At 42.5% G+C, this 27,204-nt stretch overlaps 1 protein-coding gene across 6 annotated transcripts in view; it reads left to right on the top strand.

Annotated features, from left to right (window-relative positions):
- Positions 1 to 27,204, top strand: part of PTPRC (protein tyrosine phosphatase receptor type C) — a 129,104-nt gene that overhangs the window by 81,284 nt on the left and 20,616 nt on the right. For all 6 annotated transcript variants that reach the window (XM_069544332.1, XM_069544329.1, XM_069544330.1 and 3 more), the window contains 9 exons: positions 2,053 to 2,113; positions 16,704 to 16,812; positions 17,420 to 17,454; positions 23,186 to 23,295; positions 23,858 to 23,948; positions 24,041 to 24,117; positions 25,861 to 25,897; positions 25,994 to 26,091; positions 26,936 to 27,061. In XM_069544332.1, coding sequence (XP_069400433.1) covers positions 2,053 to 2,113; positions 16,704 to 16,812; positions 17,420 to 17,454; positions 23,186 to 23,295; positions 23,858 to 23,948; positions 24,041 to 24,117; positions 25,861 to 25,897; positions 25,994 to 26,091; positions 26,936 to 27,061 — 744 coding nt within the window. The remainder of the gene's footprint in view (positions 1 to 2,052; positions 2,114 to 16,703; positions 16,813 to 17,419; positions 17,455 to 23,185; positions 23,296 to 23,857; positions 23,949 to 24,040; positions 24,118 to 25,860; positions 25,898 to 25,993; positions 26,092 to 26,935; positions 27,062 to 27,204) is intronic.

Consider the following 27,204-nt stretch of genomic DNA (forward strand, 5'->3'; position numbering starts at 1 on the left):
AGTGGGATTGCTGTGTGATAGCTCTAATTTTAGCTGTTTAAGGAACCTCCATGCTATTCTCCACAGTGACCGCACCAGTTCACATTTCTACCCACAGCATAGGAGGGTTTGAATGAGTGCACTTTTTTTTATTTTCCCAAACAAATGCATTGTTATTATCTGTCACTGTCCATTTCACCTCATCTTCCTCAGCACCCAGGAAGCTCCAGGCACATTGGCTTTCTTTCTGTGTTTCAAAACACTTAGGTTTTACTCTCTTTAGGAATTTAGTGCTCTTCTCTCTTTCTGGAGTTTTCTTCTCCTATGTGTCAATCGTGATAACTTATTCTGGAAAAATATAGCTCAACACCATATTAAAGTGCAGTCTTAACATTCAAATTAGGAGACAGTTTAGCTTTCCATTCTCTTCCTCACTCTTCAAAAGACTATTGTTTTCTTCTCTGCAGTTTCCATAACTTGCTTTTATGTTTATTTCAGAACCTGTTGCTACATTTATACCTTCATGAAGGAGTAACGTTTTAGCTTTATACATCATTCTTATCTCCGGTTAATAAATTAATATAATTGTTTTTATAGTTATTAATGTATTACTTTCCATTATTATAGGTTTATTTTGATGTTCTGCTAGTTTGGGAACTGAAAGTGATTTTTGACCATTTCTTTCTCCTTTTCTTTTTTATTAATTAAGAAAAAGCTTTCAACTTATCGATTATCCTTTGCTAAAATTTTCACTCTATCCCATGTCTTTTATCCCTAACTTCTCAATGACTGACATAAAATTGAATGAATGGATTTATAAACTAGGTTGTTCTTATTATTGATAATTTCCATACAGTATGTAATTGTAATTTGGAAGCATTTTTAATTAATTTTTAAAGAAAATGTTTGTACATTTCTAATTCCTGCATTTTTTATTATGCTTAATTATTATTTTAAAAAGATAACTGGGCTTTCACAATTTCTGCCCTTCGAAATTTACACTATTTTTTACAGCTCAATGTGAGATTAATATTTATAAACATTCTGTGAGTACCGGGAGATTGTATATCCTCCACAGGGTAAAAGCTTAGGTATATTTATTTTTATAGATCTATCATATTTATCATTCAGTTCAGTTCATTTCAGTCACTCAGTCATGTCCGACTCTTTGCGACCCCATGGACTGCAGCATGCCAGGTCTCCCTGTCCATCACCAAGGTCTGGAGTTTACTCAAACTCATGTCCTTTGAGTCGGTGATGCCATCCAACCATCTCATCCTCTGTCGTCCCCTTCTCCTCCTGCCTTCAATCTTTCCCAGCATCAGAGTCTTTTCCAGTGAGTCAGTCCTTCACATCAGGTTGCCAAAGTATGTTTATCGTTAATCTCTTTTAATTATACTGTTCAAATCTACTTTTACCTCAATTGTTTTGTTTTGTTTTGTTTTTTTTGACTGAAGATTCTTAATGCTTTCTTGGTCCATGCAGTTTCCCTTGTTTATCTAAATTGTTTTTGCTTGATCATGTTTAATATTTTGAACTCCTTATGTCTAAACTGTAGATGTTGCCATGTCATCAATTTGTATCATTTTAACCCTTATGAACTAAAATCACTTTAATATAAATAGTGTGATTCTTACATTAAATTGTTTCCACTTAGTCTTAAAATTTTTTTGTACAGAGTATGAGTATGTGTAACTCTAGTAAGCAGTATACACCAGAATTTCCTTTTTAAAGAAATGTGAAGATATTAGTCTATTCATAGGGAATTTTAACTTTAAATAATGAACACTTTGGTATGTTGGATTTTATTCCTTCGTGTCCACTTAGTTCTTGCTGACCATAACTATCAGTATTATTATTATTGCTAAATGGGATAAGATTTCTTTATATCACTTTCACTGGTAAATATTTAAGAAATCTGATAAGAGTATTGCCATAGTCATGAAGTTTCAAGTTATCCAGTATATATTTTAATGAAAATAAACAGCAATGTATGACAAATAGGAGTGTGTTATATTGTGATTCACAAATTTAATTTAGAAAACCTTCTTCTCTCTCATTTCTGAAACCCAGGTCTATTATCACAATACAAAATATGCTGGTCCTCAGGAGAGTACTACAGAATCAACATCTTGTAAGTCTTCTCTTGGCTATTTATTCTGTTTTCATGGGACATGTGTTCCCGCTTCCAATGCTTTATTATTTTACATTTGTACTCACATTTAATTATTAAATTTTCAAATTATATATTTCCATAAACATTATATTTTAAGTTGTATGAGCAAATGTACGTGCAGGTGAACATTATGTTAAAATAAGGCCTTACATTTGGGCAGGCTCGGGGCTGCCCTGTGTGGTGTGGGCCCCTCTCCTGTCCGCACGCACCTGGCCACTCCACAATGCTCAATAAATGTCATAGTGGAATATTTTGTCCTGTTGGCATTTATCTGAAAACTTGAAAGAAAGGCTCCGCTACTGTCCTCAGCCACCTGTCTTCTGACATAAGCGTGTTTGTATGTAAAGTAAGCTGAGGGGCGGTCTGGTATCTTCAGTCATCTTATCACCGTGGGGCATGTGTGTGTTTGTTGTTTGTATTTTTTTTTTCAAACAAATGCTTTGTGTGTGTGCTAGGTCGATCAGTGCCTCTGACTCTTTGCAGCCCCATGGACTGCAGCCCGCCAGGCTCCTCTGTCTATGGGATTTCCCAGGCAGGAATACTGAAGTGGGTTGCCATTTCCTCCTCCAGGGGATCTTCCTACCCAGAGATCAAACCAGTCAACCTTACCTCCCGTGACCAAAAACTAGACTCAGTTAGCCAAAGCTGTTTATTTATCATAAGCAGGATTTTGGTCATTCTGGACATTGCTTTTCAATCATCAACTGAATGTATCCAACCTGAGGTTTCCTGAAAAAGAAATAATATCTTAAGTTCAGTTTAGGAAATTCAATTCTTGAAAGTTGGTTGATTTCATAAAATAATTCATGAAGAATTTATCTACAGAGACTCCTATTATGATTCTGTTTATGATGTTCGTGTTAGGAACCAGCACATTTCTTTTGTGTACCGTGTTAGAAAGTACCTTTTTTTTGAGCTTACTTTTTATTGATGTATAGTTGAATTGTTGATTACAGTGTTGTGTTAATTACCACTGTACAGTGAAGCATCTCACATGCAGCTAAAAGCACTCTGTGTTTATATTCTTTTCCATTATGGTTTATCCAGGATATTGAATATAGTTCCCAGTGCTATACAGGGTGACCTTGTAGTTTATCCATTATAATCTATTCAGTATGTACACCAGTTTGCATCTGCTCATCCCAAACGGCCCCCACATATGGGGCGCTTCATGAATCTGTGTGTCTTCCTTACCCAGGAGTGGCACTAAAATTCTCTGTGTTGTTTCCGTCTTAGTATATGTGCTGCAGAAGCCAGTGCTGTTACCTTTTCTTTTTTTCTGTCCCTCAACTGTATGCTTGGCAGAGGCAGGTGTTACTACAAATCTATGTTGATGTACCCAACTAAGCTAGGATAAGCAGTCCGTAAAAGCTTCCCTAGTGGCTCAGTGGTAAAGAATCCATCTGTCAATGCAAGAGACATGGGTTTGATCCCTGGAGAAGCAAATGGCAATGCACGCTAGTATTCTTGCCTGGAAAATTCTATGGAGAGAGGAGCCTGGTGGGCTACAGTCCATGGGATCACAAAGAGTCTGACGTGAGTAAGTATGCCAGCAAAAATGCTTTAATCAAAGTAGAGCTGTGTGTAGGAAAAATCACTGAAATTAAATGTCATTGTAACAGTGAGGATAACAGCTGGATGTCCCCACTCCCCTCCGCTTGTTCTGCTCACCAGAATGCCCAATTTTCACTATTTCTGTTTTCAGTTCTTCTTATAGTTTCCTCCATGTCTAAAAACAATATCATCTGCTGCTCTTTGGAGAGTTGCTTATTGGTCTGAGCCTGTGGAGGAAGAAGACCTCGCACTGTTTGAGTTTTCTCTGCTTGTCAGCTTTGTAAATTAAGTTAAATTCAGACCTCCAAGTGCGGTGTTACCAAGCATAGCTGGTTTTTATTTTTATTTTTTTAAGATGTTTTTGGATGCCGACCATTTTTAAAGTCTTTATCGGGTTTGTTACACTACTGCTTCCATTTAATGTTTTGGTTATTCTGGCCGTGAGGCATGTGGGATCTTGATTCCCTGACCAGGTGTCGAACCTGCGGTCCCTGCATTGGAAGGCAAAGTCTTAAACCCTGGACCACCAGGGAAGCCCCTCCACAGCTGATTCTGATGGGAGCTCACCAGTGCTCATATGCACGTGTGCATTCACTGATGCTTTATTTCCCGAAGTCTTTCCAAAGAGGGGGCATATAAAAGCATCTTATTTTCCAAACTTGCTTGACTAGGTTCCATAAAGTTTTAGTTCTTTCTGCTCAGATATTTTAAATGAAGGCTCCTAATGTGAAATGCCACACACATTCAGCCAGCTCTCTTGAACTTTATTTCCATGCACTTTTCTTTTCTAAGCTCTTATAATACCAACAGCTTCATTGAGTTCTTCTGATTATGTAAACAGCTCATAGTGGCAGCACTTACTCTTGGGGGTCATAGATTCCACTGGACAATTCACACACCCATCTTTATAAGCCCAGCTTGGCACCGCTTCACTCAGAGAAACACGGAGCAGGAAACACAGTCAGAAGCAGGGTCTGGCCAAGGAATTCCTGGTAGCATTGCCCGCCGCAGTCTGTGGACCACGAACAATTCAACCCTCCAGACTCCACTGAGAAGAGTGAGGCCACCTGTGGCGGAGCGTCCCGGCTTAGAAGCCCCATGTCAAGAAAGGAGCTGATGGATCATGTGATAGTTCCCTGGGCACGGCTGCCGAAGGTGCCGACGGGGGTGAGCCCAGGGACACGATGCGCGCTGGGTGCATGCTCTCAGGGGAGCCCAGGTCAGCACTTCCCACCAGGACGGTGGTTCATCCACGCCCGTCCTGGCCCAGACGCCATGTAGAACTCAGGGCTTGTGTCGATACCCGCCGTGTTGCCAAGTAACACAGCTGCGAGTCCATCTTTATCAGATTTTACCTTCAGTGGAGATATAGGGTTACCCCATCCTCCTTTTCTCCATAAGGCAGAAAAAGTATCAACTCTTTCTAGCAACAGATCCTCCTAAGAGATAAATCATGTTGTCCCCTTTTAATAGTGACGTCTACTCGAGGGTGGGGCGGCTCTCGAGTTGTGAATTGCAGAAGCGCAGCTACTCGCAATGTATTTTACGCAGTTTTTCTGGCATCACACTCTACCACCTGTAGTTTAACATTTGGGCCCTTTTCTTCTGAAGCTCTCGAGGGGTACAGCCCCGATGCCATTATAAAATTTCCCCGCATCAGTTTCCCATTTTAGAATTGCTGCATTTGAATCTCATGTATTTTTATAATTTTACCATTTTTAAAAAAATCTGGTACTGTAAGAAGGAGATATTCCAATTTTGCATGCATTAAGATATCTTTATAATGGCACTTGATCAATATGTTACCCTGGGATGGAATCTAAGCTTAAAAATCTAGACTTTGAAAGTATTTCTGTGGACATCCCTGGTGGTCCAGTGGTTGAGTCTTCAGCTTCCTGCAGGGTGTTGTGGGTTCAGTCCTTGCTCAGGGAGCTAAAATTCCGCTTGCTGCATGGTGTGGCAAATAAACAAATAAATACCTGCAAGCTCTGTAGAAGAATTTTTCTGAAGTATGTTTGTTTGTTCCGCTGTGTCCCGTGTGACTTCCTGGCTTCTTTTTCTTTTCCTATGTCCCCGTGTTTTATTTTCTTCTGGGAGCGTTTCGGCTCTCCTCTTTATTCTTGGTCGTCCATGGGTCTTTTGCACTTATTTTCCTGGATGCTACTGGCCTTTGTGACGTGGAGACTACTATGTGGAAAATTTTCTTTGGTTCACTTTCTTTTTGCTGGCCTGTTGGAGTTCGTCTGGGTCACATTTTGGAGTCAGAAGTTGATGTATTATTTTGGCATCCATCTTTCGTGAGAGGGTTTCCTTGAGGGCTTGGTTCTCAGTGGCGATTTCGTCCTAGTTACAGTGAGACACAGGGGAGAAGGTGATTAGAAGTTCCGTCGTCCTTAAGGGGCCGTGTGGGCCGCGGAGATCCCCTGTGTTGTTACTGATCATCTATTGTCTCCAGACATGCAGTTTGGGCAGCCCTTGGCCTGGCTGAGTCACTCCATGCTTCCGGCTGTAAAAGAAACGTCTCATGCTCAGGAAATCTCGCACAGATCATGTAGAAAATAGGTTTCTCTTATTTTCATACTTCTCTATCTTTTTCCCCTTAAATCCAAGGAAAATATATAATTGTTTTATTGGCTTATTCACCTGTCTAGCCTTTGTTTCCCCCCAGAGAGAAGGAAGATTCCTTCCAAGCTGGTGCCTTTTTATGCTGTGTTTTCTGTCCTATCCCCAGAGACCGTCATGGTTGTAGGAAGCATAGCATTTGCTCGGTCAGTGTGGGATGAGTGAGGGGTATTGATCAGTTAAGACAGTGGTGGATGCCGTAACAGATAGATCCCCAAATCGCTGTGGCGTAACTGAGTAGACACTGCTTCTTTTCTTAATCACTTTTAAAAATTGGAGTGTAGTTGCTTCACAGTTGCTGGGTTAGTTTCTGCTGTACAGTGGAGTGACTTATGTACACGCACACATGCATCTCCTTGCTCTTGGACCTGCACCCCTCAGCCCACCCCTCTAGGTCGTCGCAGAGCAGTGAGCTGAGCTGAGCTGAGCTGAGCTGGGCAGGCTTTGCTGTCCATCCCCAACTCCCGCGAACAGCGGCTTCCCGCGGGTAGCGTGCGTGTCTCAGTGCTCGGGCCTCAGTTCGTCCCCCTCCTTGGTGCCCGCCTGTCTGCCCTCTACATCTGCATTGGCACTCCTGCCCTGCGAAGAGGTTCGTCTGTACCATTTCTCTAGATTCCACGTACTGACATTAATACACATTATTTGTTTTCCTCTTTCTGACTTACTTCACTCTGTCTGATGGGCTCTAGGTCCGTTTCTACTCCAGCTGGGGATGTTTATGTCCTTGTCAAGGGCAGAGTCCCGCTCCACACACTCATTCAAAGCTCCATGCGGACCCAGGGGCTGCCCTCTCCAGAGGTGGCTCCTGAATTTGGGATGACAACCAAGCTCCAGCCAGCACTCTGGAGAAAAGAATGTAGGGTCTTTCACAGGGTGGAAAATACCAGACCCAGCTGTGATCGAGATGCCTGCTACCCTTATCTCAGTTACCTGTACAGACTTAACAGCAAGGGAGAGAAAATAAGTCTGCTTAAGAGTTAGCTAGGGCCAGCCACAGGCAGAGGAGGGGAGCAGGGTCGGGGAGGAGGCCGGTTGTTCCCCGCAACCCCACGGACTGTCTCTAGCCGAAAGCACATGGGACAGGTAGCTGTGTATTCATTTTCTCTTGCTGTCTAACGGGTTAAACCAGCAGCTTCACACCACACCCACTGATTTATTAGCTCACAATTCCGTAGTCAGAGTTCCGGCTCCGTGTGACTGGGTCTTCTGAAACCTAGATGTCGGCCAGGATGAGTTTTTGTCTGGAGAACATGCATACAAATGCTTCCAGGGTTGATCCAGGTTGGCGGAGTCCTGTTTCTTGCTGTGGTGGGACCGCTGGCCTGATTTCCTTGGGGTCCTGGGGCCAAGGCTTGCACTCAGCTCCCAGAAGCCCCTCGTGTTCTTTTCAGCCGACCTGCTCCAGACAGCCTAGGGAGTCCTTCAGCACCTCAAATCACTGACTTCAGCTTTTTTAAAGGACTCGTGGTTAGGTCATGCTCACCCAGAACAGTCTTGGTGTCTTCCAGCGGGAAAGTCCCCGCTGACTTGAGGCTGGGGTTTGCTCTGCAGCTTCTTTGTCGTAGTGCCTACATTAGTGGTTGATGAGATAACCGAGACTGGAAACCTTGGGCACCATCTGGAAATTCTCCTCACCACCCATCTCCTTCAAAGCACCCAGGCTTCTCAGCCCACCCCCACCTCAAATATATAGTTTCTGTATTGCCTTAGAAACATGATTTAGGAGGGTTGAATTTGTTTCCTCACCTACAAGAGCAAGAATGCTGGGTCTCTGCCCATCTTCATGAAGCACGGTGACCGCAGCAGCGGTAGTGAACCCTGATGTAGATAAAGGTCCTCCACTCCCACCATCAGTTCAGTTCAGTCCCTCAGTCGTGTCTAACTCTTTTTGATCCCATGGACTGCAGCATGCCAGGCTTCCCTGTCCATCACCAACTCCCGGAGCTTGCTCAATCTCATGTCCACCAAGTCCATGATGCCATCCAACCGTCTCATCCTCTGTCATCCCTTTCTCCTGCCTTCAATCTTTCCCAGAATCAGGGTCTTTTCCAGTGAGTCAATTCTTTGCACCAGGTGGCCAGAGGATTGGAGTTTCAGCTTTAGCATCAATCTTTCCAACGACTATTCAGGACCGACTTCCTTTAGGGCTCCCACCATGCACAAAGTCAATTCGTAATCCATCACCGTAATCTCTCTCTTGCCATTGCCCTGGAATCCCTTGATCCTGGAACCAACGTCCATGACCAACAGCCTTCTTTTTCTCCTGGCTCGTCATTTCCCTCCCCTGCTGGATAGGTCTCGTCGGCATGCAGTGTTTAAAAGCAAACAAGCAGGAGCAACTGCAGTATCTCTCCTGACCCCGTTTCCTCTTCAGCTGCCACCCAAGTTCTCCACCTGCACACCTGTCAACAGCAAACCTCCTTTCATCCTGCTTTCATGAGAGTCCCTTTGCTGGCTGCATCTTTTCCTCCTACTTTTTAACCCTGCATGTCTCAGGACTGAGTCTTGGGACTTCTGTCCACTTTTAATTTCCGGGTTAATCATTCAGTCTTCACAGCTTTAAGCAACAGCTGTACGTTGGAGACCCTCTGTCCAGTCTCAGATCCCTTCTAGCCAGCTTCCTACTTGGCACCTCCACTTGGGTGTCTACTTGTCCTTTCAGACTCTCAAATCCCAAACTGAGCTTCTGTTTCCCTCTGAGGGCTGCTCCGCACAGCCTTCATGGTCTTCACTGATTATGGTGCTGTATGACTTCTTTCTCCTAACACCTGCGCTGCCAGCCTCATCTGAGCCACTGTCAAATTTTGCCTGGATGATAGTACTTTCAACAAGGGGATTATACAAATCTGTATAATGCCCAAGTCACAGTTTATTTCTCCTCTACTCAAAATCCTGCAGGTGGTACAGATTTAACTCAAATACCAAGGCAAGCGGGCATTCCCTGGAGGCCCAATGGCTCGCGCTCTGTGCTCTCTCTCTGGAGGGTGTGGGTTCCAACCCTGATTGGGGAGCTAAGATCTTACAAATATAGTGGTGCAGCAAAACAACAAACAAGCAAACACACACACACACACACACACACACACACCAGTGTGACCTTAAATGCTTCACAATCCCCTCCAATCTTACCCTTGCCCTCTGCTGACTCTTTCTCAGCTGGCATCTCCTGATGCCCATCCCTCTCCCCTACTCCAGCCTCAGGGGATTCCTGCTGCTCCTTGGATGCTAGGTGTGTTCCTGCCTCTAGGCTGTCACCTAATCCAACCTGTGCCGGAACAAGCATCCCCCAGATACCTGTCCAGCTAACTCCTCACCTTCTCAGTTCAGTTCAGTTCAGTTCAGTCATCTAGTTGTGTCTGACTCTTTGCGACCCCATGGATTGCAGCACGCCGGGCCTCCCTGTCCATCACCAACTCCCAGAGCTTGCTCAAACTCATGTCCATAGAGTTGGTGATGCCATCCAACTATCTCATCCTCTGTCGCCCTCTTCTCCTACTGCCTTCAACCTTTCCCAGCATCAGAGTCTTTTCCAGTGAGTCAGTTCTTCACATCAGGTGGCCAAAGGATTGGAGTTTCAGCTTCAGCATCAGTCCTTCCAATGAATATTCAGGACGGATCTCCTTTAGGATGGACTGGTATGATCTCCTCAGAGTCCAAGGGACTCTCGGGAGTCTCCGCCAATACCACAGTTCAAAAGCATCAATTCTTTGGCACTCAGCTTTCTTTCCAGTCCAACTCTCCCATCCATACATGACCACTGGAAAAACCATAGCTTTGACTAGACAGACCTTTGTTGGCAAAGTAATGTCTCTGCTTTTTAATACGCTATCTAGATTGGTTATAACTTTTCTTCCAAGGAGTAAGCGTCTTTGAATTTCATGGGTGCAGTCATTATCTGCAGTGATTTTGAAGTCACCAAAAATAAACTGTGTCTCTGTTTCCACTGTTTTCCCATTTATTTGCCATAAAGTGATGGGACCAGATGCCATGATCTTAGTTTTCTGAATGTTGACCTTTCAGCCAACTTTTTCACTCTCCTCTTTCACTTTTATCAAGATGCTCTTTAGTTCTTCTTTGCTTTTTGCATAAGGATGGGGTCATCTGCATATCTGAGGTTATTGATATTTCTCCCAGCAATCTTGATTCCGGCTTGTGCTTCATCCAGCCTAGCATTTCTCATGATGTACTCTGCATAGAAGTTAAATAAGCAAGGTGACAGTAGATAGCCTTGACATACTCTTTTTCTGATTTGGAACCAGTCTGTTGTTCCATGTCCAGTTCTAACTGTTGCTTCCTGAACTCAAGAGGCAGGTCAGGTGTTCTGGTATTCCCATCTCTTGAAAAATTTTCCATAGTTTATTGTTATCCACACAGTCAAAGGCTTTGGCATAGTCAATAAAGCAAAAGTAAACATTATTTTTTGGAACTCTCTTGCTTTTTTGATGATCCAGCGGATGTTGGCAATTTGATCTCTGGTTCCTCTGCCTTTTCTAAATCCAGCTTGAACATCTGGAAGTTCATAGTTCACGTACTGTTGAAGCCTGGCTTGGAGATTTTGAGCGTTACTTTACTAGTGTGTGAGATGAGGGCAATTGTGCAGCAGTTTGAGCATTCTTTGGCATTGCCTTTCTTGGGATTAGAATGCAAACTGACCTTTTCCAGTCCTGTGGCCACTGCTGAGTTTTCCAAATTTGCTGGCATATTGAGTGCAGCACTTTCACAGCATCATCTTTTAGGATTTGAAACAGCTCCACTGGAATTCCATCACCTCCACTAGCTTTGTTCGTAGTGATGCTTCCTAATGCCCACTTGACTTCACATTCCAAGATGTCTGTGTCTAGGTTAGTGATCACATCATCATGATCATCTGGGCCGTGAAGATCTTTTTTGTACAGTTCTCCTGTGTATTCTTGCCACCTCTTCTTAATATCTTCTGCTTCTGTTAGGTCCAGACCATTTCTGTCCTTTATCGAGCCCATCTTTGCATGAAATGTTCCCTTGGTATCTCTAATTTTCTTGAAGAGATCTCTAGTCTTTTAAATTCCATTGTTTTCCTCTATTTCTTTGCATTGATCACTGAGGAAGGCTTTCTTATCTCTCCTTGCTATTCTTTGGAACTCTGCATTCAAATGAGTGTATTTTTCTTTTTCTCCTTTGCTTTTTGCTTCTCTTCTTTTCACAGCTATTTGTAAGGCCTCCTCAGACAGCCATTTTGCCTTTTTGCATTTCTTTTCCATGGGGATGGTCTTGATCCCTGTCTCCTGTACAGTGTCACGAATCTCCATCCATAGTTCTTCAGGGACTCTGTCTATCAGATCTAATCCCTTGAATCTGTCACTTCCACTGTATAATCATAAGGGATTTGATTTAGATCATACCGGAATGGTCTAGTGGTTTTCCCTACTTTCTTCAATTTAAGTCTGAATTTGGCAATAAGGAGTTCATGATGTGAGCCACAGTCAGCTCCCTGTCTTGTTTTTGCTGACTGTATAGGGCTTCTCCATCTTGGCTGCAAATGATATAATCAGTCTGATTTCAGCATTGACCCTCTGGTGATGCCCATGTGTAGCCCCTTCTCTTGTGTTGCTGGAAGAGGCTGTTTGCACTGACCAGTGCATTCTCTTGGTAAAACTCTGTTATCCTTTCTCCTGCTTCATTCTGTACTCGAAGGCCAAATTTGCCTGTTACTCCAAGTATCTCTTCCTACTTTTGCATTCCAATCCCCTATAATGAACGGGACATTATAGGGTGTTAGTTTTTTTGGGTGTTAGTTCTAGAAGTTCTTGTAGGTCTTCATAGAACCATTCAACTTCAGCTTCTTCAGCATTACTGGTTGAGGCGTAGACTTGGATTATTGTGATATTGAATAGTTTGCCTTGAAAATGAACAGAGATCACTGTCATTTTTGAGACCGCATCCAAGTATTGCATTTTGGACTCTTTTGTTGACTGCTCTTTTGATGGCTACTCCATGTCTTCTAAGGGATTCTTGCCCACAGTAGTAGATATAAGGGTCATCTGAGTTAAATCCCTCCATTCCAGTCCATTTTAGTTCACTGATTCCTAAAATGTTGATGTTCACTCTTGCCATCTCCTGTTTGACCACTTCCAATTTGCCTTGCTTCATGGACCTGACATTCCAGGTACCTATGCAGTATTGCTCTTTACAGTATCAGACTTTCATCACCAGTCACATCCACAGCTGGGCATTGTTTTTACCTTGGCTCCATCCATTGATTCTTTCTGGAGTTATTTCTCCACTGATCTCCAGAAGCATATTGGGCACCTACCCACCTGGGGTGTTCATCTTTCAGTGCCTTATCCTTTTGCCTTTTCACACTGTTCATGGGGTTCTCAAGGCAAGAATACTGAAGTGGCTTGCCATTCCCTTCTCCACTGGACCACGTTTTGTCAGAACTCTCCACCACGACCCATCTGTCTTCGTTGGCCCTACATGGCATGACTCATAGTTTCATTGAGTTAGAGAAGGCTGTGGTCCATATGACCAGATTGGTTAGTTTTCTGTAATTGTTTTCAGCCTGTCTGCCCTCTGATGGAGAAGGATAAGAGGCTTATTGGAACTTCCTGGTGGAGAGACTGATTGAGGGGGTAACTGGGTCTTGTTCTGATGGGTGGGACCATGCTCAGTAAATCTTTAACCCAATTTTCTGTTGATGGGTGGGGCTGTGTTCCCTCTGTTATTTACCTGGGACATAACTATGATAGAGGTAATGAAGACAATGACAACCTCCTTCCAAAGGTCCCATGATGCACTGCTACACTCAGTGCCCCCAACCCTGCAGCAGGCCACCAGCAACCCATGCCTCTGCGGAGACTCCTGGACACTCACGGGCAAGTCTGGGTCAGTCTCTTGTGGGGTCACTGCTCCTTTCTCCTGGGTCCATATGTGTAGAAGGTTCTGTTTTTGCCCTCCCAGATTCTGTTTACCATCTGAGCCACCAGGGAAGTCAATATTGAAATCAGACTGATTATATTCTTTGCAGCCAAAGATGGAGAAACTCTATACAGTCAGCAAAAACAAGACTGGGAGCTGACTGTGGCTCACATCATGAACTCCTTATTGCCAAATTCAGATTTAAATTGAAGAAAGTAGGGAAAACCACTAGACCATTCCGGTATGATCTAAATCAAATCCCTTATGATTATACAGTGGGAGTGAGAAATGGATTTAAGGGATTAGATATGATAAACAGAGTCCCTGATGAACTATGGATGGAGATTCGTGACACTGTACAGGAGACAGGGATCAAGACCATCCCCATGGAAAAGAAATGCAAAAAAGCAAAATGGCTGTCTGAAGAGACCTTACAAATAGCTGTGAAAAGAAGAGAAGCAAAAAGCAAAGAAGAAAAAGAAAGATACACTCATTTGAATGCAGAGTTCCAAAGAATAGCAAGGAGAGATAAGAAAGCCTTCCTCAGTGATCAATGCAAAGAAATAGAGGAAAACAATGGAATTTGAAAGACTAGAGATGTCTTCAAGAAAATTAGAGGTACCAAGGGAACATTTCATGCAAAGATGGGCTCGATAAAGGACAGAAATGGTCTGGACCTAACAGAAGCAGAAGATATTAAGAAGAGGTGGCAAGAATACACAGGAGAACTGTACAAAAAAGAGCTTCATGACCCAGATAATCATGATGGTGTGATCACTCACCTAGAGCCAGACATCTTGGAATGTGAAGTCAAGTGGGCATTAGGAAGCATCACTACGAACAAAGCTAGTGGAGGTGATGGAATTCCAGTGGAGCTGTTTCAAATCCTAAAAGATGATGCTGTGAAAGTGCTGCACTCAATATGCCAGCAAATTTGGAAAACTCAGCAGTGGCCACAGGACTGGAAAAGGTCAGTTTGCATTCTAATCCCAAGAAAGGCAATGCCAAAGAATGCTCAAACTGCTGCACAATTGCCCTCATCTCACACACTAGTAAAGTAACGCTCAAAATCTCCAAGCCAGGCTTCAACAGTACGTGAACTATGAACTTCCAGATGTTCAAGCTGGATTTAGAAAAGGCAGAGGAACCAGAGATCAAATTGCCAACATCCGCTGGATCATGGAAAAAGCAAGAAAGTTCCAGAAAAACATCTATTTCTGCTTTATTGACTATGCCAGAGCCTTTGACTGTGTGGATCACAATAAACTGTGGAAAATTCTGAAAGAGATGGGAATACCAGACCACCTGACCTGCCTCTTGAGAAATCTGTATGCAGGTCAGGAAGCAACAGTTAGAACTGGACATGGAACACAGACTGGTTCCGAAAAGGAAAAGGAGTACGTCAAGGCTGTATATTGTCACCCTGCTTATTTAACTTCTATGCAGAGTACATCATGAGAAATGCTGGACTGGAAGAAACACAAGCTGGAATCAAGATTGCCTGGAGAAATATTAATAACCTCAGATATGCAGATGACACCACCCTTATGGCAGAAAGTGAAGAGGAGCTAAAAAGCCTCGTGATGAAAGTGAAAGAGGAGAGCAAAAAAGTTGGCTTAAAGCTCAACATTCAGAAAACGAAGATCATGGCATCCGGTCCCATCACTTCATGGGAAATAGATGGGGAAACAGTGGAAACAATGACAGACTTTATTTTTTGGGGCTCCAAAATCACTTCAGATGGTGACTGCAGCCATGAAATTAAAAGACACTTACTCCTTGGAAGAAAAGTTATGACCAACCTAGATAGCATATTCAAAAGCAGAGACATTGCTTTGCCAACAAAGGTCCATTTAGTCAAGGCTATGGTTTTTCCTGTGGTCATGTATGGATGTGAGAGTCGGACTGTGAAGAAGGCTGAGCGCCAAAGAATTGATGCTTTTGAAGTGTGGTGTTGGAGAAGACTCTTGAGAGTCCCTTGGACTGCAAGGAGATCCAACCAGTCCATTCTGAAGGAGATCAACCCTGGGATTTCTTTGGAAGGAATGATGCTAAAGCTGAAACTCCAGTACTCTGGCCACCTCATGTGAAGAGTTAACTCATTGGAAAAGACTCTGATGCTGGGAGGGATTGGGGACAGGAGGAAAAGGGGACGACCGAGGATGGGATCGCTGGATGGCATCACTGACTCGATGGACGTGAATCTGGGTGAATTCTGGGAGATGGTGATGAACAGGGAGGCCTGGCGTGCTGCGATTCATGGGGTCGCCAAGAGTCGGACACGACTGAGCGACTGAATTGAACTGAACTGATGTCCCAACACTATGCTACTGTGGATCAAACTTAGCCTCAGTTTACTAATTAGGGATGTAGATACAACGATAATAAGGGTTGTGGCCAAGGTCCCAATCAGGAAGTGGTGTATCTAGGCTGGGAACCCAAGAGGTTTGTATCCAGGACTGAGACCCTGATGTCTCCACATTATTTCACTGGACTTTCACCGTAGATGAACAGTATTACCTACTTGTTCAGGACAAGAGATATTTCCAATAAGCGCTCTTTTCTCTGCCCTTCCTTCAAGAAAGGATGTGGTTTCACATTAAACCTTTGTGAAAATTCATGTCAGGATAAGTCTAATATCAAGTGTAGAATAAAATAATTTTGTCCTGTGGTTAATTGATTTTATACCTCAATAAGCAGGTTTATCTCATGTAGGGCAATGACCTTTCTGATCCCCTTAAGAAGCTAGCTAGTTCTGCACAGTCCATTCTGAAGGAGATCAGCCCTGGGATTTCTTTGGAAGGAATGATGCTAAAGCTGAAACTCCAGTACTTTGGCCACCTCATGCGAAGAGTTGACTCATTGGAAAAGACTCTGATGCTGGGAGGGATTGGGGGCAGGAGGAGAAGGGGATGACAGAGGATGAGATGGCTGGATGGCATCACTGACTTGATGGACATGAATCTGAGTGAACTCCAGGAGTTGATGGTGGACAGGGAGGCCTGGTGTGCTGCGATTCATGGGGTCGCAAAGAGTCGGACACGACTGAGCGACTGGACTGAACTGAACTGAGTTCTGCACATAAAGTATAGGAGGTTATCTCTGAGAATCGTAACTAGATTACCTATTTGATCCCTTTCTAACGGAGTGACCAACATAAAGAGGATTAATCTAAATGGTAGTGTCTCATAAATGGACATTATTTAGTAGAAAGGAAGAGAATTGCTCTTGCATACTCTATGAATTCTTAAAATATGAAATATTTTATTGGTTCTGAACCAATAAATGGCTGAGATATGGGCAAGACTTTACAAAATCAGAAACATCCTATCTTTGGTCTCATTATAAAAATTATATTTTTTAAAAACTTCAAAAGAAATGAAAGTGTTAAAATGTAAGTACTTTAAAAGTGATTTCTCAAAGAATCCAGCAATATGTTTGACTTAAGCTCTCTTCCTGTGTTCTTTTTCATTCCTAGACAATGCTAAAGCAGTCATCATATTTTTGGTGTTTCTGATTATTGTGACATCGATAGCCCTGCTCATTGTTCTCTATAAGATCTATGATCTGCATAAGAAAAGATCCAGGTAAGAGTTGACTTCAAAGCGAAAAGATAATAATAGTAGTTATAATGATCAAAGTCCCATTTATGAGGCCAACTTGGAACCAATTAAGTGGAATTCAGAGATGACAGTAAGACGTCTAGGACATCATTAACCTTTGATGAAAGACTTTCCTATGGTCTTATTGGTTTATATTAAATGTTATTTTTTCTATGTTTACTAATAATGGGATAGATTTCCTTCAGTAATAACCAATGAAAAGAATGTGTCTGTTCTTTTAGTACGAAGTGGGTCATAGGTATCTAGAAGTGACAATGGAGAGAAATACATTGGGAAGCATAGACATTCCTCTCGCCAGGAACAACTACACTCTATGAAAATCAAGAAGTTCCAAATGAAAAAAATGCGGTCACTTCTCTGAGACTGACCAACCTCCCATGGTTGGTTCCCCACCCCCTACCTTTCTTCCCCTCCCCCCCCGCTTTATGCCTTCTTACCCCCTCCCCTCTTCCCTTTCATCCTCCCCATCTCTACTTCCTCCTTCCCCCAAGATGTTCATCAAATATAAATTGCTTGCCAACTGAATTCTGTTTCTTAAGAGTATGCAAACTTACATGTCTTATCTTTACAGCAATTTAGATGAGCAGCAGGAGCTAGTGGAAAGGGGTAAGTGTGCACGTTTTTTCAACTGGCGAATATCTCCCTTGTTTTATATAATAATTCAACATTTTTAAAATCTAACCTGGACTTCCTCTGTGATAAAATTTAAATTCATGGATGTGTTGATTTAACCAGCAAGGATCTGTACTTTCTCAGAGTGTGCCTGAAACTACGGCAGTGACAGGTCACAGACTCTGCATTTAACATTTTAGGGTCTAGCAGAGGAAGACAGATGCAGACAACTGTGGTAGAATTTGCTAGATGCCGCGGGCACGGGCTGTGTACAGTGCTGTAGAGGATAGAAAGCTGTCTGTGCAGAAGGCAAGAAGCTAGGTCTTCTAAGGTGGTGGGGAATCATTAGACCAACAAAGGAGCGTGATGGAAGAGCAGATGGAAGGGCACACAGGCAGGGAGGTGGCAAGTGTGTTCACGTCCCTGCAAGGGTGGGACGGGGGCCGTTCCCACTAAAGGCACATTGACAGACACGACAAAAGACCACACCCTGACTTTGGAAATGAAAGCATATTTCATCTTGTCTCTCTCTTTTTTTTTCCACTTTTACTGTACTTTTTTCAGTTCTCTTTAAACATGTGTTTTTTGATCCAGTAAAATGGGGATGGGGTTAAAGAAGTTGAAACTGTGTTTATAATAAAGAAAATGATTTGGTGTTGTGTACTCAAGATTGCAAACATTTCAGAACCCCTCTCTTTGGTTTTAACTTGTCTTGGAAAGGGTCAAGGAGCATTTATCTCAGAGTTGCCACAGATTGCCCCTTGGAGTGGTTAGAACTTACCCAAATCCCATAAAACCTCCAAGGTGGCCCTAGGTCAGGATGAATGAATGCCCGGAGCTCTAACCATCCAAAGGAACACGTGTACACAGACAGTTTGATAGTTGTGATTGGATAGAAGATTTCCACAGTCAAAAAGCTGAATATAACCCTAATGAACATTTTTTTCATCTAATAAATAGGGGACATTAACATGGATACTAAAAGAAATGCTGCTGGATGTACATGGATGGGAGCAGGGACATAACTTTCAACACATGTGGCAGCTTATAGTCTCTCAAGATTCTGAAACTTGTTTGCCAGTGTCCATATGCAATTATAGCTCTTTACTTTGATATATTTTGTTCTTTAGTAAGTTGTTTTGCAATTCTGGTATATAATGAGTTTCATACTCTGGTGGTGTGAAAAATGAACGCAGTCTGTTTACACTCAAGTATGGGAATGGCAAGCCCCTTCAGTACTCTTGCCTTGAGAACCCCATGAACAGTATGAAAAGGCAAAATGATAGGATACCAAAAGAGGAACTCCCCAGGTCAGTAGGTGCCCAATATGATACTGGAGATCAGTGGAGAAATAACTCCAGAAAGAATGAAGGGATGGAGCCAAAGCAAAAACAATACCCAGTTGTGCATATGACTGGTGTTAAAAGCAAGATCCGATGCTGTAAAGAACAATATTGCATAGGAACCTGGAATGTCAGGTCCATGAATCAAGGCAAATTGGAAGTGGTCAAACAAGGCATGGCAAGGTGAACATCGACATTCTAGGAGTCAGCGAATTAAAATGGACTGGAATGGGGGAATTTAACTCAGATGACCATTATATCTACTACTGCAGGCAGGAATCCCTCAGAAGAAATAGAGTAGCCATCATGGTCAACAAAAGAGTCCGAAATGCAGTACTTGGATGCAATCTTAAAAACGACAGAATGACCTCTGTTCATTTCCAAGGCAAGCCATTCAATATCACAGTTATCCAAGTCTGTGCCCCAATCAGTAATGCTGAAGAAGCTGAAGTTGAACGGTTTTATGAAGACCTACAAGACCTTTTAGAACTAACAACCAAAAAAGATGTCCTTTTCATTATAGGGGACTGGAATGCTAAAGTAGGAAGTCAGAAACACCTGGAGTAACAGGCAAATTTGGCCTTGGAATGCGGAATGAAGCAGGGCAAAGACTAATAGAGTTTTGCCAAGAAAATGCACTGGTCATAGCAAACACCCTCTTCCAACAACACAAGAGAAGACTCTATACATGGACATCACCAGATGGTCAACACCAAAATCAGATTGATTATATTCTATGCAGCCAAAGATGGAGAGGATCTACAAGGTCAACAAAAACAAGACCGGGAGCTGACTGTGGCTCAGATCATGACCTCCTTATTACCAAATTCAGACTTAAATTGAAGAAAGTAGGGAAAACCACTAGATCATTCAGGTATGACCTAAATCAAGTCCCTTATGATTCTACAGTGGAGGTAAGAAATAGATTTAAGGGCCTAGATCTGATAGATAGAGTGCCTGATGAACTATGGAATGAGGTTTGTGACATTGTACAGGAGACAGGGATCAAGACCATCCCCATGGAAAAGAAATGCAAACAAGCAAAATGGCTGTCTGAGGAGGCCTTACAAATAGCTGTGAAAAGAAGAGAGGCGAAAAGCAAAGGAGAAAAGGAAAGATATAAGCATCTGAATGCAGAGTTCCAAAGAATAGCAAGAAGAGATAAGAAAGCCTTCTTCAGCAATCAATGCAAAGAAATAGAGGAAAAGAACAGAGAAAGACTAGAGATCTCTTCAAGAAAATTAGAGATACCAAGGGAACATTTCATGTGAAGATGGGCTCGATAAAGCACAGAAATGGCATGGACCTAACAGAAGCAGAAGATATTAAGAAGAGGTGGCAAGAATACACGGAAGAACTATACAAAAAAGATCTTCACGACCCAGATAATCATGATGATGTGATCACTAATCTAGAGCCAGACATCTTGGAATGTGGGCCTTAGAAAGCATCACTATGAACAAAGCTAGTGGAGGTGATGGAATTCCAGTGGAGCTGTTTCAAATCCTGAAAGATGATGCTGTGAAAGTGCTGCACTCAATATGCCAGCAAATTTGGAAAACTCAGCAGTGGCCATAGGACTGGAAAAGGTCCGTTTTCATTCCAATTCCAAAGAAAGGCAACGCCAAAGAATGCTCAAACTACCGCACAATTGCACTCATCTCACATGCTACTAAAGTAATGCTCAATATTCTCCAAGCCAGGCTTCAGCAATTCGTGAACCGTGAACTCCCTGATGTTCAAGCTGGTTTTAGAAAAGGCAGAGGAACCAGAGATCAAATTGCCAACATCCGCTGGATCATGGAAAAAGCAAGAGAGTTCCAGAAAAACATCTATTTATTGACTATGCCAAAGCCTTTGACTGTGTGGATCACAATAAACTGTGGAAAATTCTGCAAGAGATGGGAATACGAGACCACCTAACCTGCCTCTTGAGAAATCTGTATGCAGGTCAGGAAGCAACAGTTAGAACTGGACATGGAACAACAGACTGGTTCCAAATAGGAAAAGGTGTACGTCAAGGCTATATATTGTCACCCTGCTTATTCAACTTCTATGCAGAGTACATCATGAGAAACGCTGGACTGGAAGAAACACAAGCTGGAATCAAGATTGCCGGGAGAAATACCAATAACCTCAGGTATGCAGATGGCACCACCCTTATGGCAGAAAGTGAAGAGGAGCTAAAAAGCCTCTTGATGAAAGTGAAAGAGGAGAGCAAAAAAGTTGGCTTAAAGCTCAACATTCAGAAACCGAAGATAATGGCATCTGGTCCCATCACTTCATGGGAAATAGATGGGGAAACACAGGAAACAGTGGCAGACTTTATTTTTTGGGGCTCCAAAATCACTGCAGATGGTGACTGCAGCCATGAAATTAAAAGACGCTTCCTCCTTGGAAGAAAAGTTATGACCAACCTAGATATCATATTCAAAAGCAGAGACATTACTTTGCCGACTAAGGTCCGTCTAGTCAAGGCTATGGTTTTTCCTGTGGTCATGTATGGATGTGAGAGTTGGACTGTGAAGAAGGCTGAGCGCCGAAAAATTGATGCTTTTGAACTGTGGTGTTGGAGAAGACTCTTGAGGGTCCCTTGGACTGCAAGGAGATCCATCCAGTCCATTCTGAAGGAGATCAACCCTGAGATTTCTTTGGAAGGAATGATGCTAAAGCTGAAACTCCAGTACTTTGGCCACCTCATGCAAAGAGTTGACTCATTGGAAAAGACTCTGATGCTGGGAGGGATTAGGGGCAGGAAGAGAAGGGGACGACCGAGGATGGGATGGCTGGATGGCATCACGAACTCGATGGACATGAGTCTGAGTGAACTCCGGGAGATGGTGATGAACAGGGAGGCCTGGCCTGCTGCAATTCACGGGGTCGCAAAGCATCAGACACGACTGAGCGACTGAACTAAACTGAAGTAACAGAGATTATCACATTAAGATGAGTCCCGGATATCAGGGTAGTCATCAAATTCTATTTATATGTTTACAATATTTCACAATAAGTTAAAATAGATAAAATTTAAAAATACGATATGGGTAACTATAGTTCAGTTCAGTTCAGTTCAGTCTCTCAGTTGTGTCCAACTCTTTGCAACCCCATGAATTGCAGCACGCCAGGCTTCCCTGTCCATCACCAACTCCCAGAGTTCACTCAGATTCACGCCCATCGAGTCCGTGATGCCATGCAGCCATCTCATCCTCAGTCATCCCCTTCTCCTCCTGCCCGCAATCCCTCCCAGCATCAGAGTCTTTTCCAATGAGTCAACTCTTTGCATGAGGTGGCCAAAGTACTGGAGTTTTAGCTTTAGCATCCTTCCTTCCAAAGAACACCCAGGACTAACCTCCTTTAGAATGGACTGGTCGGGTCTCCTTGCAGTCCAAGGGACTCTCAAGAGTCTTCTCCAACACCACAGTTCAAAAGCATCAGTTCTTCGGTGCTCAGCCTTCTTCACAGTCCAGCTCTCACATCCATACATGACCGCAGGAAATGCATGTAATGCAACAGAAACGTAGCCTGAGATCTGCTAATAGTGGTGATACTTGGCCTGAAGTCTCTTAGTGCAGATAGACAGTGAGGAGGGACATTCTCTGCATTGGGAACAGTGTGAATGGAGGCATGGGGAGAACCTCTGTGACGTACTTGGTGAACATTCATGCCTAAGATATAGAACAAGAGTATAGGAAACTGTGGTTGAGAGGAGTCATGTGAAATTATAAAAAGTGCTCATATATCACATTAAACATCGAAACATTAACCCGTAGCCTGCGGAGCACAAACTGTAGTGTGAGCTTTTTTGTCAGCAAGCGGAGTTGCACGCTCATATTTGTGGATCAGAAGATGAGTTTGTAGAGTTTTAAAAGTCAGTCAGGGTGGGCACAGACTGGAGGCAGGGAGAGGGGTCATCATTGGATGAGGAGGGGTCCCGAGCATGACCATGGGCAGAAGGGGAGGCACACGGTGACCTGTTGGATGTAAGCACAGAGGGAGAAATCATGGGTACTTGGAAGTTTGCTTGTTAGCTGGCTTTGGGAATGGTGGTCCCATTTGCTGAGATCTGAGATGCTAGAATGAAGGGGAGATGACTTTGAATATCTTGAGTTTGGGGTCCTTCTGGAATAATTGGGTGGAAGACCTGAGAGTCAGTGGGAAAGATTAATTAATACAAAGAAGACCAGAAGAATATTAGAGCCCTAAATTTAGATGTCAGAGGTTTACAGGTGAATCTCTATATGTGAGTGAGGTGTTCTAGGTGGACTGCGTGTGAGAAGGGAAAAACACTCAGGACTCACCCCAAGATTTGCTTCTAATGAAATGTGTATGAACGTGGGAAAGAGAGATGTGATGCTAGCCATGAACCTTTAATGTGTTTAAAGATGATGAGAAGCAGCTGATGCACGTGGAGCCCATCCATGCAGATGTTTTGCTGGAGACTTACAAGCGGAAGATGGCTGACGAGGCAAGGCTCTTCCTGGCTGAATTTCAGGTGGGTGCTCCTCTTGCCATAGGACGAGAAAGTTCACTCTGTCACCAACATGATCCGTCTTAAATGTGTTGTGTAGCTGTTGGCCTTGATAGTTTATCCCACATAATAGTGCAGCGGAGTCAAAGCAGCTGTTATTACCAGGTATTTGCAGACCAGCAGAGAGATTCATAGTCATAAAACTAGTCAACATCTCAAGATAATGCTGCTTCAGTGAATGAGTACTAGTTACAAAGTCACGTCCAGAAACACATTGGGCTGATGTGTCCTTGTGCTCTAGATAATTATCCAAGTGTGTTTTTCAACGAATTTGAAAGTGGCAGAGCAATTACTGCTAAATTTGCTCTCATGGGATTTATTCTCCAAGTAGTCCATCATTCATTTTCTTAAAGAGGGCTTTTTGCATAATTCCTAATAACGTTCATTTCAATTACCATATGCAGCTTGTTCAACGGGGTAAAGGAAGTACGCACCAGGATGGCTCACTTGTTCAGAACCATAAGTGGTGAGGGGAAGTGGTTTTTCTACAAGCTGCCCTGACCCAAAGGATCTTTGTGTCTTTCAGAGCATTCCACGGGTATTCAGCAAGTTTTCCATCAAGGATGCTCGAAAATCCTTTAACCAGAACAAAAATCGCTATGTTGATATCCTTCCCTGTAAGTTGTTCATTGAGAATTGGATTCCCATGCATTTAGGCTACTTGATTATCCATTATTTCACTTATTTAATATTTCTTTTCATTGAGCAGATGACTACAACCGTGTTGAACTCTCTGACATAAATGGAGATGCAGGATCAAACTATATAAATGCCAGCTACATTGATGTGAGTAAAAAGTGCATCACGGCCAGGTTTTACAGCTTCACCATTCTGTCACTGACCATTCTCATTTTTCTTGTGTCTATACATTCTATTCAGCTCCAACTTTATCATGGCAAATTTTAATGGTTTTGAAGAGTTTATTGCACTATAGTTGATTAACAATGCTGTGTTAGTTGCAGGGGTAAAGTGAGTCAGTCACACATATACATATGTCCACTCATGGCAAGTTTTTAGAAATATTATTTGAAATCATTTGAAGGAAGCCCATCCCTGTCACTGGTATAAACAACAACATCACTAATATTTGCAAGGACAATTATTTATTATTTACTATCACAGTTATTTATTATTTACTATCATTTATTATAGGGCTTTTGTCTCCCAACAAAATGGTAAGAATCACAATGCTCTGGTGCCTGTCGTGCGTTGTACATTACGCAGATTATCTGTGTGTGTGTTTCTCATAAGAGCCCTGCCTTTGCACCTCCCCGTGGAGGTGAAGATTGGAAGGCACTGGTTGATTTGTTACTTTGCCCTTGTTCAGTTAGTAAATGTCTGAGGATATTGTACATGGTTAATTTATCCAAAATATTTTAAAATTGTAATTTATTATACCATTGCTAATGAAGTAATGCATCGCACAAAATTAAAAAAAATAAGCAGTATGAAAATACAGAAAAACTATTACAGAATGTATAGCGTGGCCTTATTGGTTATCTATTTTATATAGAGTAATGTATATATGTTCATACTAAACTTCAGTTTTTATCATAGATTATTCTTGAATCTGACTGCGGCAGAGGAGACCTGGGTTCTATCCCTGGTTGGGAAGATCCCCTGGAGAAGGGAATGGCAACCCACTCCAGTATTCTTGCCTGGAGAATCCCATGGACCGAGGAGCCCGGCGGGCTACAGCCTATGGGGTCGCAAGAGTGGGACATGACTTAGGGACTAAACCACCACATCCTGTTTCCTCTTTATCCACTGAGAGTTTTCTTTATACATAAACCAGAAAAGAGCAATATTTGTTACCTCAACTTATGCAAAAATGTTACCATGATATTCATACTGTTCTGTATGATGTTTAATTTACCTAAAATATATATTGCAGATACATAAAATGTCACTCTATGAAAGCAGAGATTGGCAGGCTTTCTCTGTAAGGGGCCAGATAGCAGCTTTGGGGGTTTTACAGGATATACCACCTCTATCACAGCTACTCAACTCTGAAGCCCATGGCTACACTTCTATAGATAATACACAATGTGGCTAATACTAGGCCATCAGTGGTATATCCCGGCACTAGATAAAAGATAGACGTTTGAGGTTAATCTCAGGATGAGTTATTGAAAGAAATTGAGTAAAAATCCCCAAAGTTACTCTATGGCTGGTAAGGAGGATTTAAAGCTTGACAGGATATAAAATGTAGGAATGCCTGATTACTCTTATAAATTGCTGCACCATCCCAGATGGAGCTAAAACCTATGTACTTTTCAGCTTTGTTTAGGGTATATCACAAAGACACATGAAGTTATGGATATTGTTTGTAAATGTTAATATGTTTGGCACAGTTAAATGACTGATCATGAGTTAAGAAACTCCTCCTTATAATTTGAAACTGCTCAGGAAAATACACATCCAAGAAATGACTGATTTGAAGCAACTTCCTTACTTCACACTTTTGCATGTAAATGAATAATTGAATGTTCAGTAAATGATATTTCTTTTTTTGTCTGTCTTGAACAGGGTTTCAAAGAACCCAGGAAATACATTGCAGCACAAGGTAATTTCTCTGGTAGTCTGCTACTCTTTTTGAAACATTGCTTGTTAGCCCTTTAAGAAGGGTGTTTCTCACCGGTTTTCCTTTGTGCACCCCCAGGCCCCAGGGATGAGACTGTTGATGATTTCTGGAGGATGATCTGGGAGCAGAAGGCCACGGTCATTGTCATGGTCACAAAATGTGAAGAAGGCAACAAGGTAGGAACCCAGAAGGTTCTCAGGGTGAGGGTCTAGGACTCACAGCGTGGAGGCTGGATGTTAGGAAAAGAGAGGGCTGCACTTCAAAAAGTCACATCTGTGTGTGCTTGGTGACAAAACAGACAGTTCTCTCTTTGAACATCGGATTTAAATTTTCATCCCTATAGAAGGATAAAACATGTACGTATATAAATATACGTCCCTGGAGAAGGAAATGGCAACCCACTCCAGTATTCTTGCCTGGAAAATTCCATGGACAGAGGAGCCTGGCAGGTTGCAGCCCATGGGGTTACAAAAGTCGGGCATGTCTTCACAACTGAGCGTACAAGTCTCCGTATATAAGGATAAAATGTAAATGTTTCTGCTTAATTGCTGGACTCCTATGGGGTTCCTATTTTGTTACAGTCTTATTTTAAGTTCAGTACACTTCTGTGAGCTGGCTTCACAAGTTCTTGTGACTACTTGAAACACACTGACCTTCGCACTGACCTTAGGCAGATAGATGGTAATTTATGTAACGTGACTTTAGGAAGCCTGAAAACCTCTGCATGCCCCAGCCTGAAATTGACCACATGCAACCACATAATTTCTTGCTCACCACCAAGCACGTCCCCATTTAATATGCAGCTAAGCCTGCGAAGATCATCTGCTGGGTAGAATGAAGGAAATCCTTCTGGGCCCTTCACGGGAAATGGAACACTTTTCAAGCATCCAGTGAAATGGAATAGAAACATGTTTTGAGACCTTCAAAGAACACATTTCTTGTTTTGTTTTACAAAGAGTGTTTAATGAACAAATTCACTTAAAAGAAAAACTTAAATGCTTAATGGTTTTTTAAACATAGAACAAGTGTGCAGAGTACTGGCCGTCAATGGACGAGGGCAGCCGAGTTTATGGAGATGTGATTGTGGAGGTCAATGAGCACAAAAGATGCCCAGATTACATCATTCAGAAGCTGACTGTTGGAAACGTGAGTTTGGTTTTGATAGAATTTTAATTTTCAAACTGTTAGTCTAAAATGTGACTATGGAATAGTCAATGCGAGACATTGAAATATACCTGGACATTTTATCTTTAATGAACTACATGGGGGAAGAGTTGGTTAAAACAATA

This window comes from Ovis canadensis, chromosome 12 (assembly GCF_042477335.2).
Source record: "Ovis canadensis isolate MfBH-ARS-UI-01 breed Bighorn chromosome 12, ARS-UI_OviCan_v2, whole genome shotgun sequence".
Taxonomy (NCBI): domain Eukaryota; kingdom Metazoa; phylum Chordata; class Mammalia; order Artiodactyla; family Bovidae; genus Ovis; species Ovis canadensis.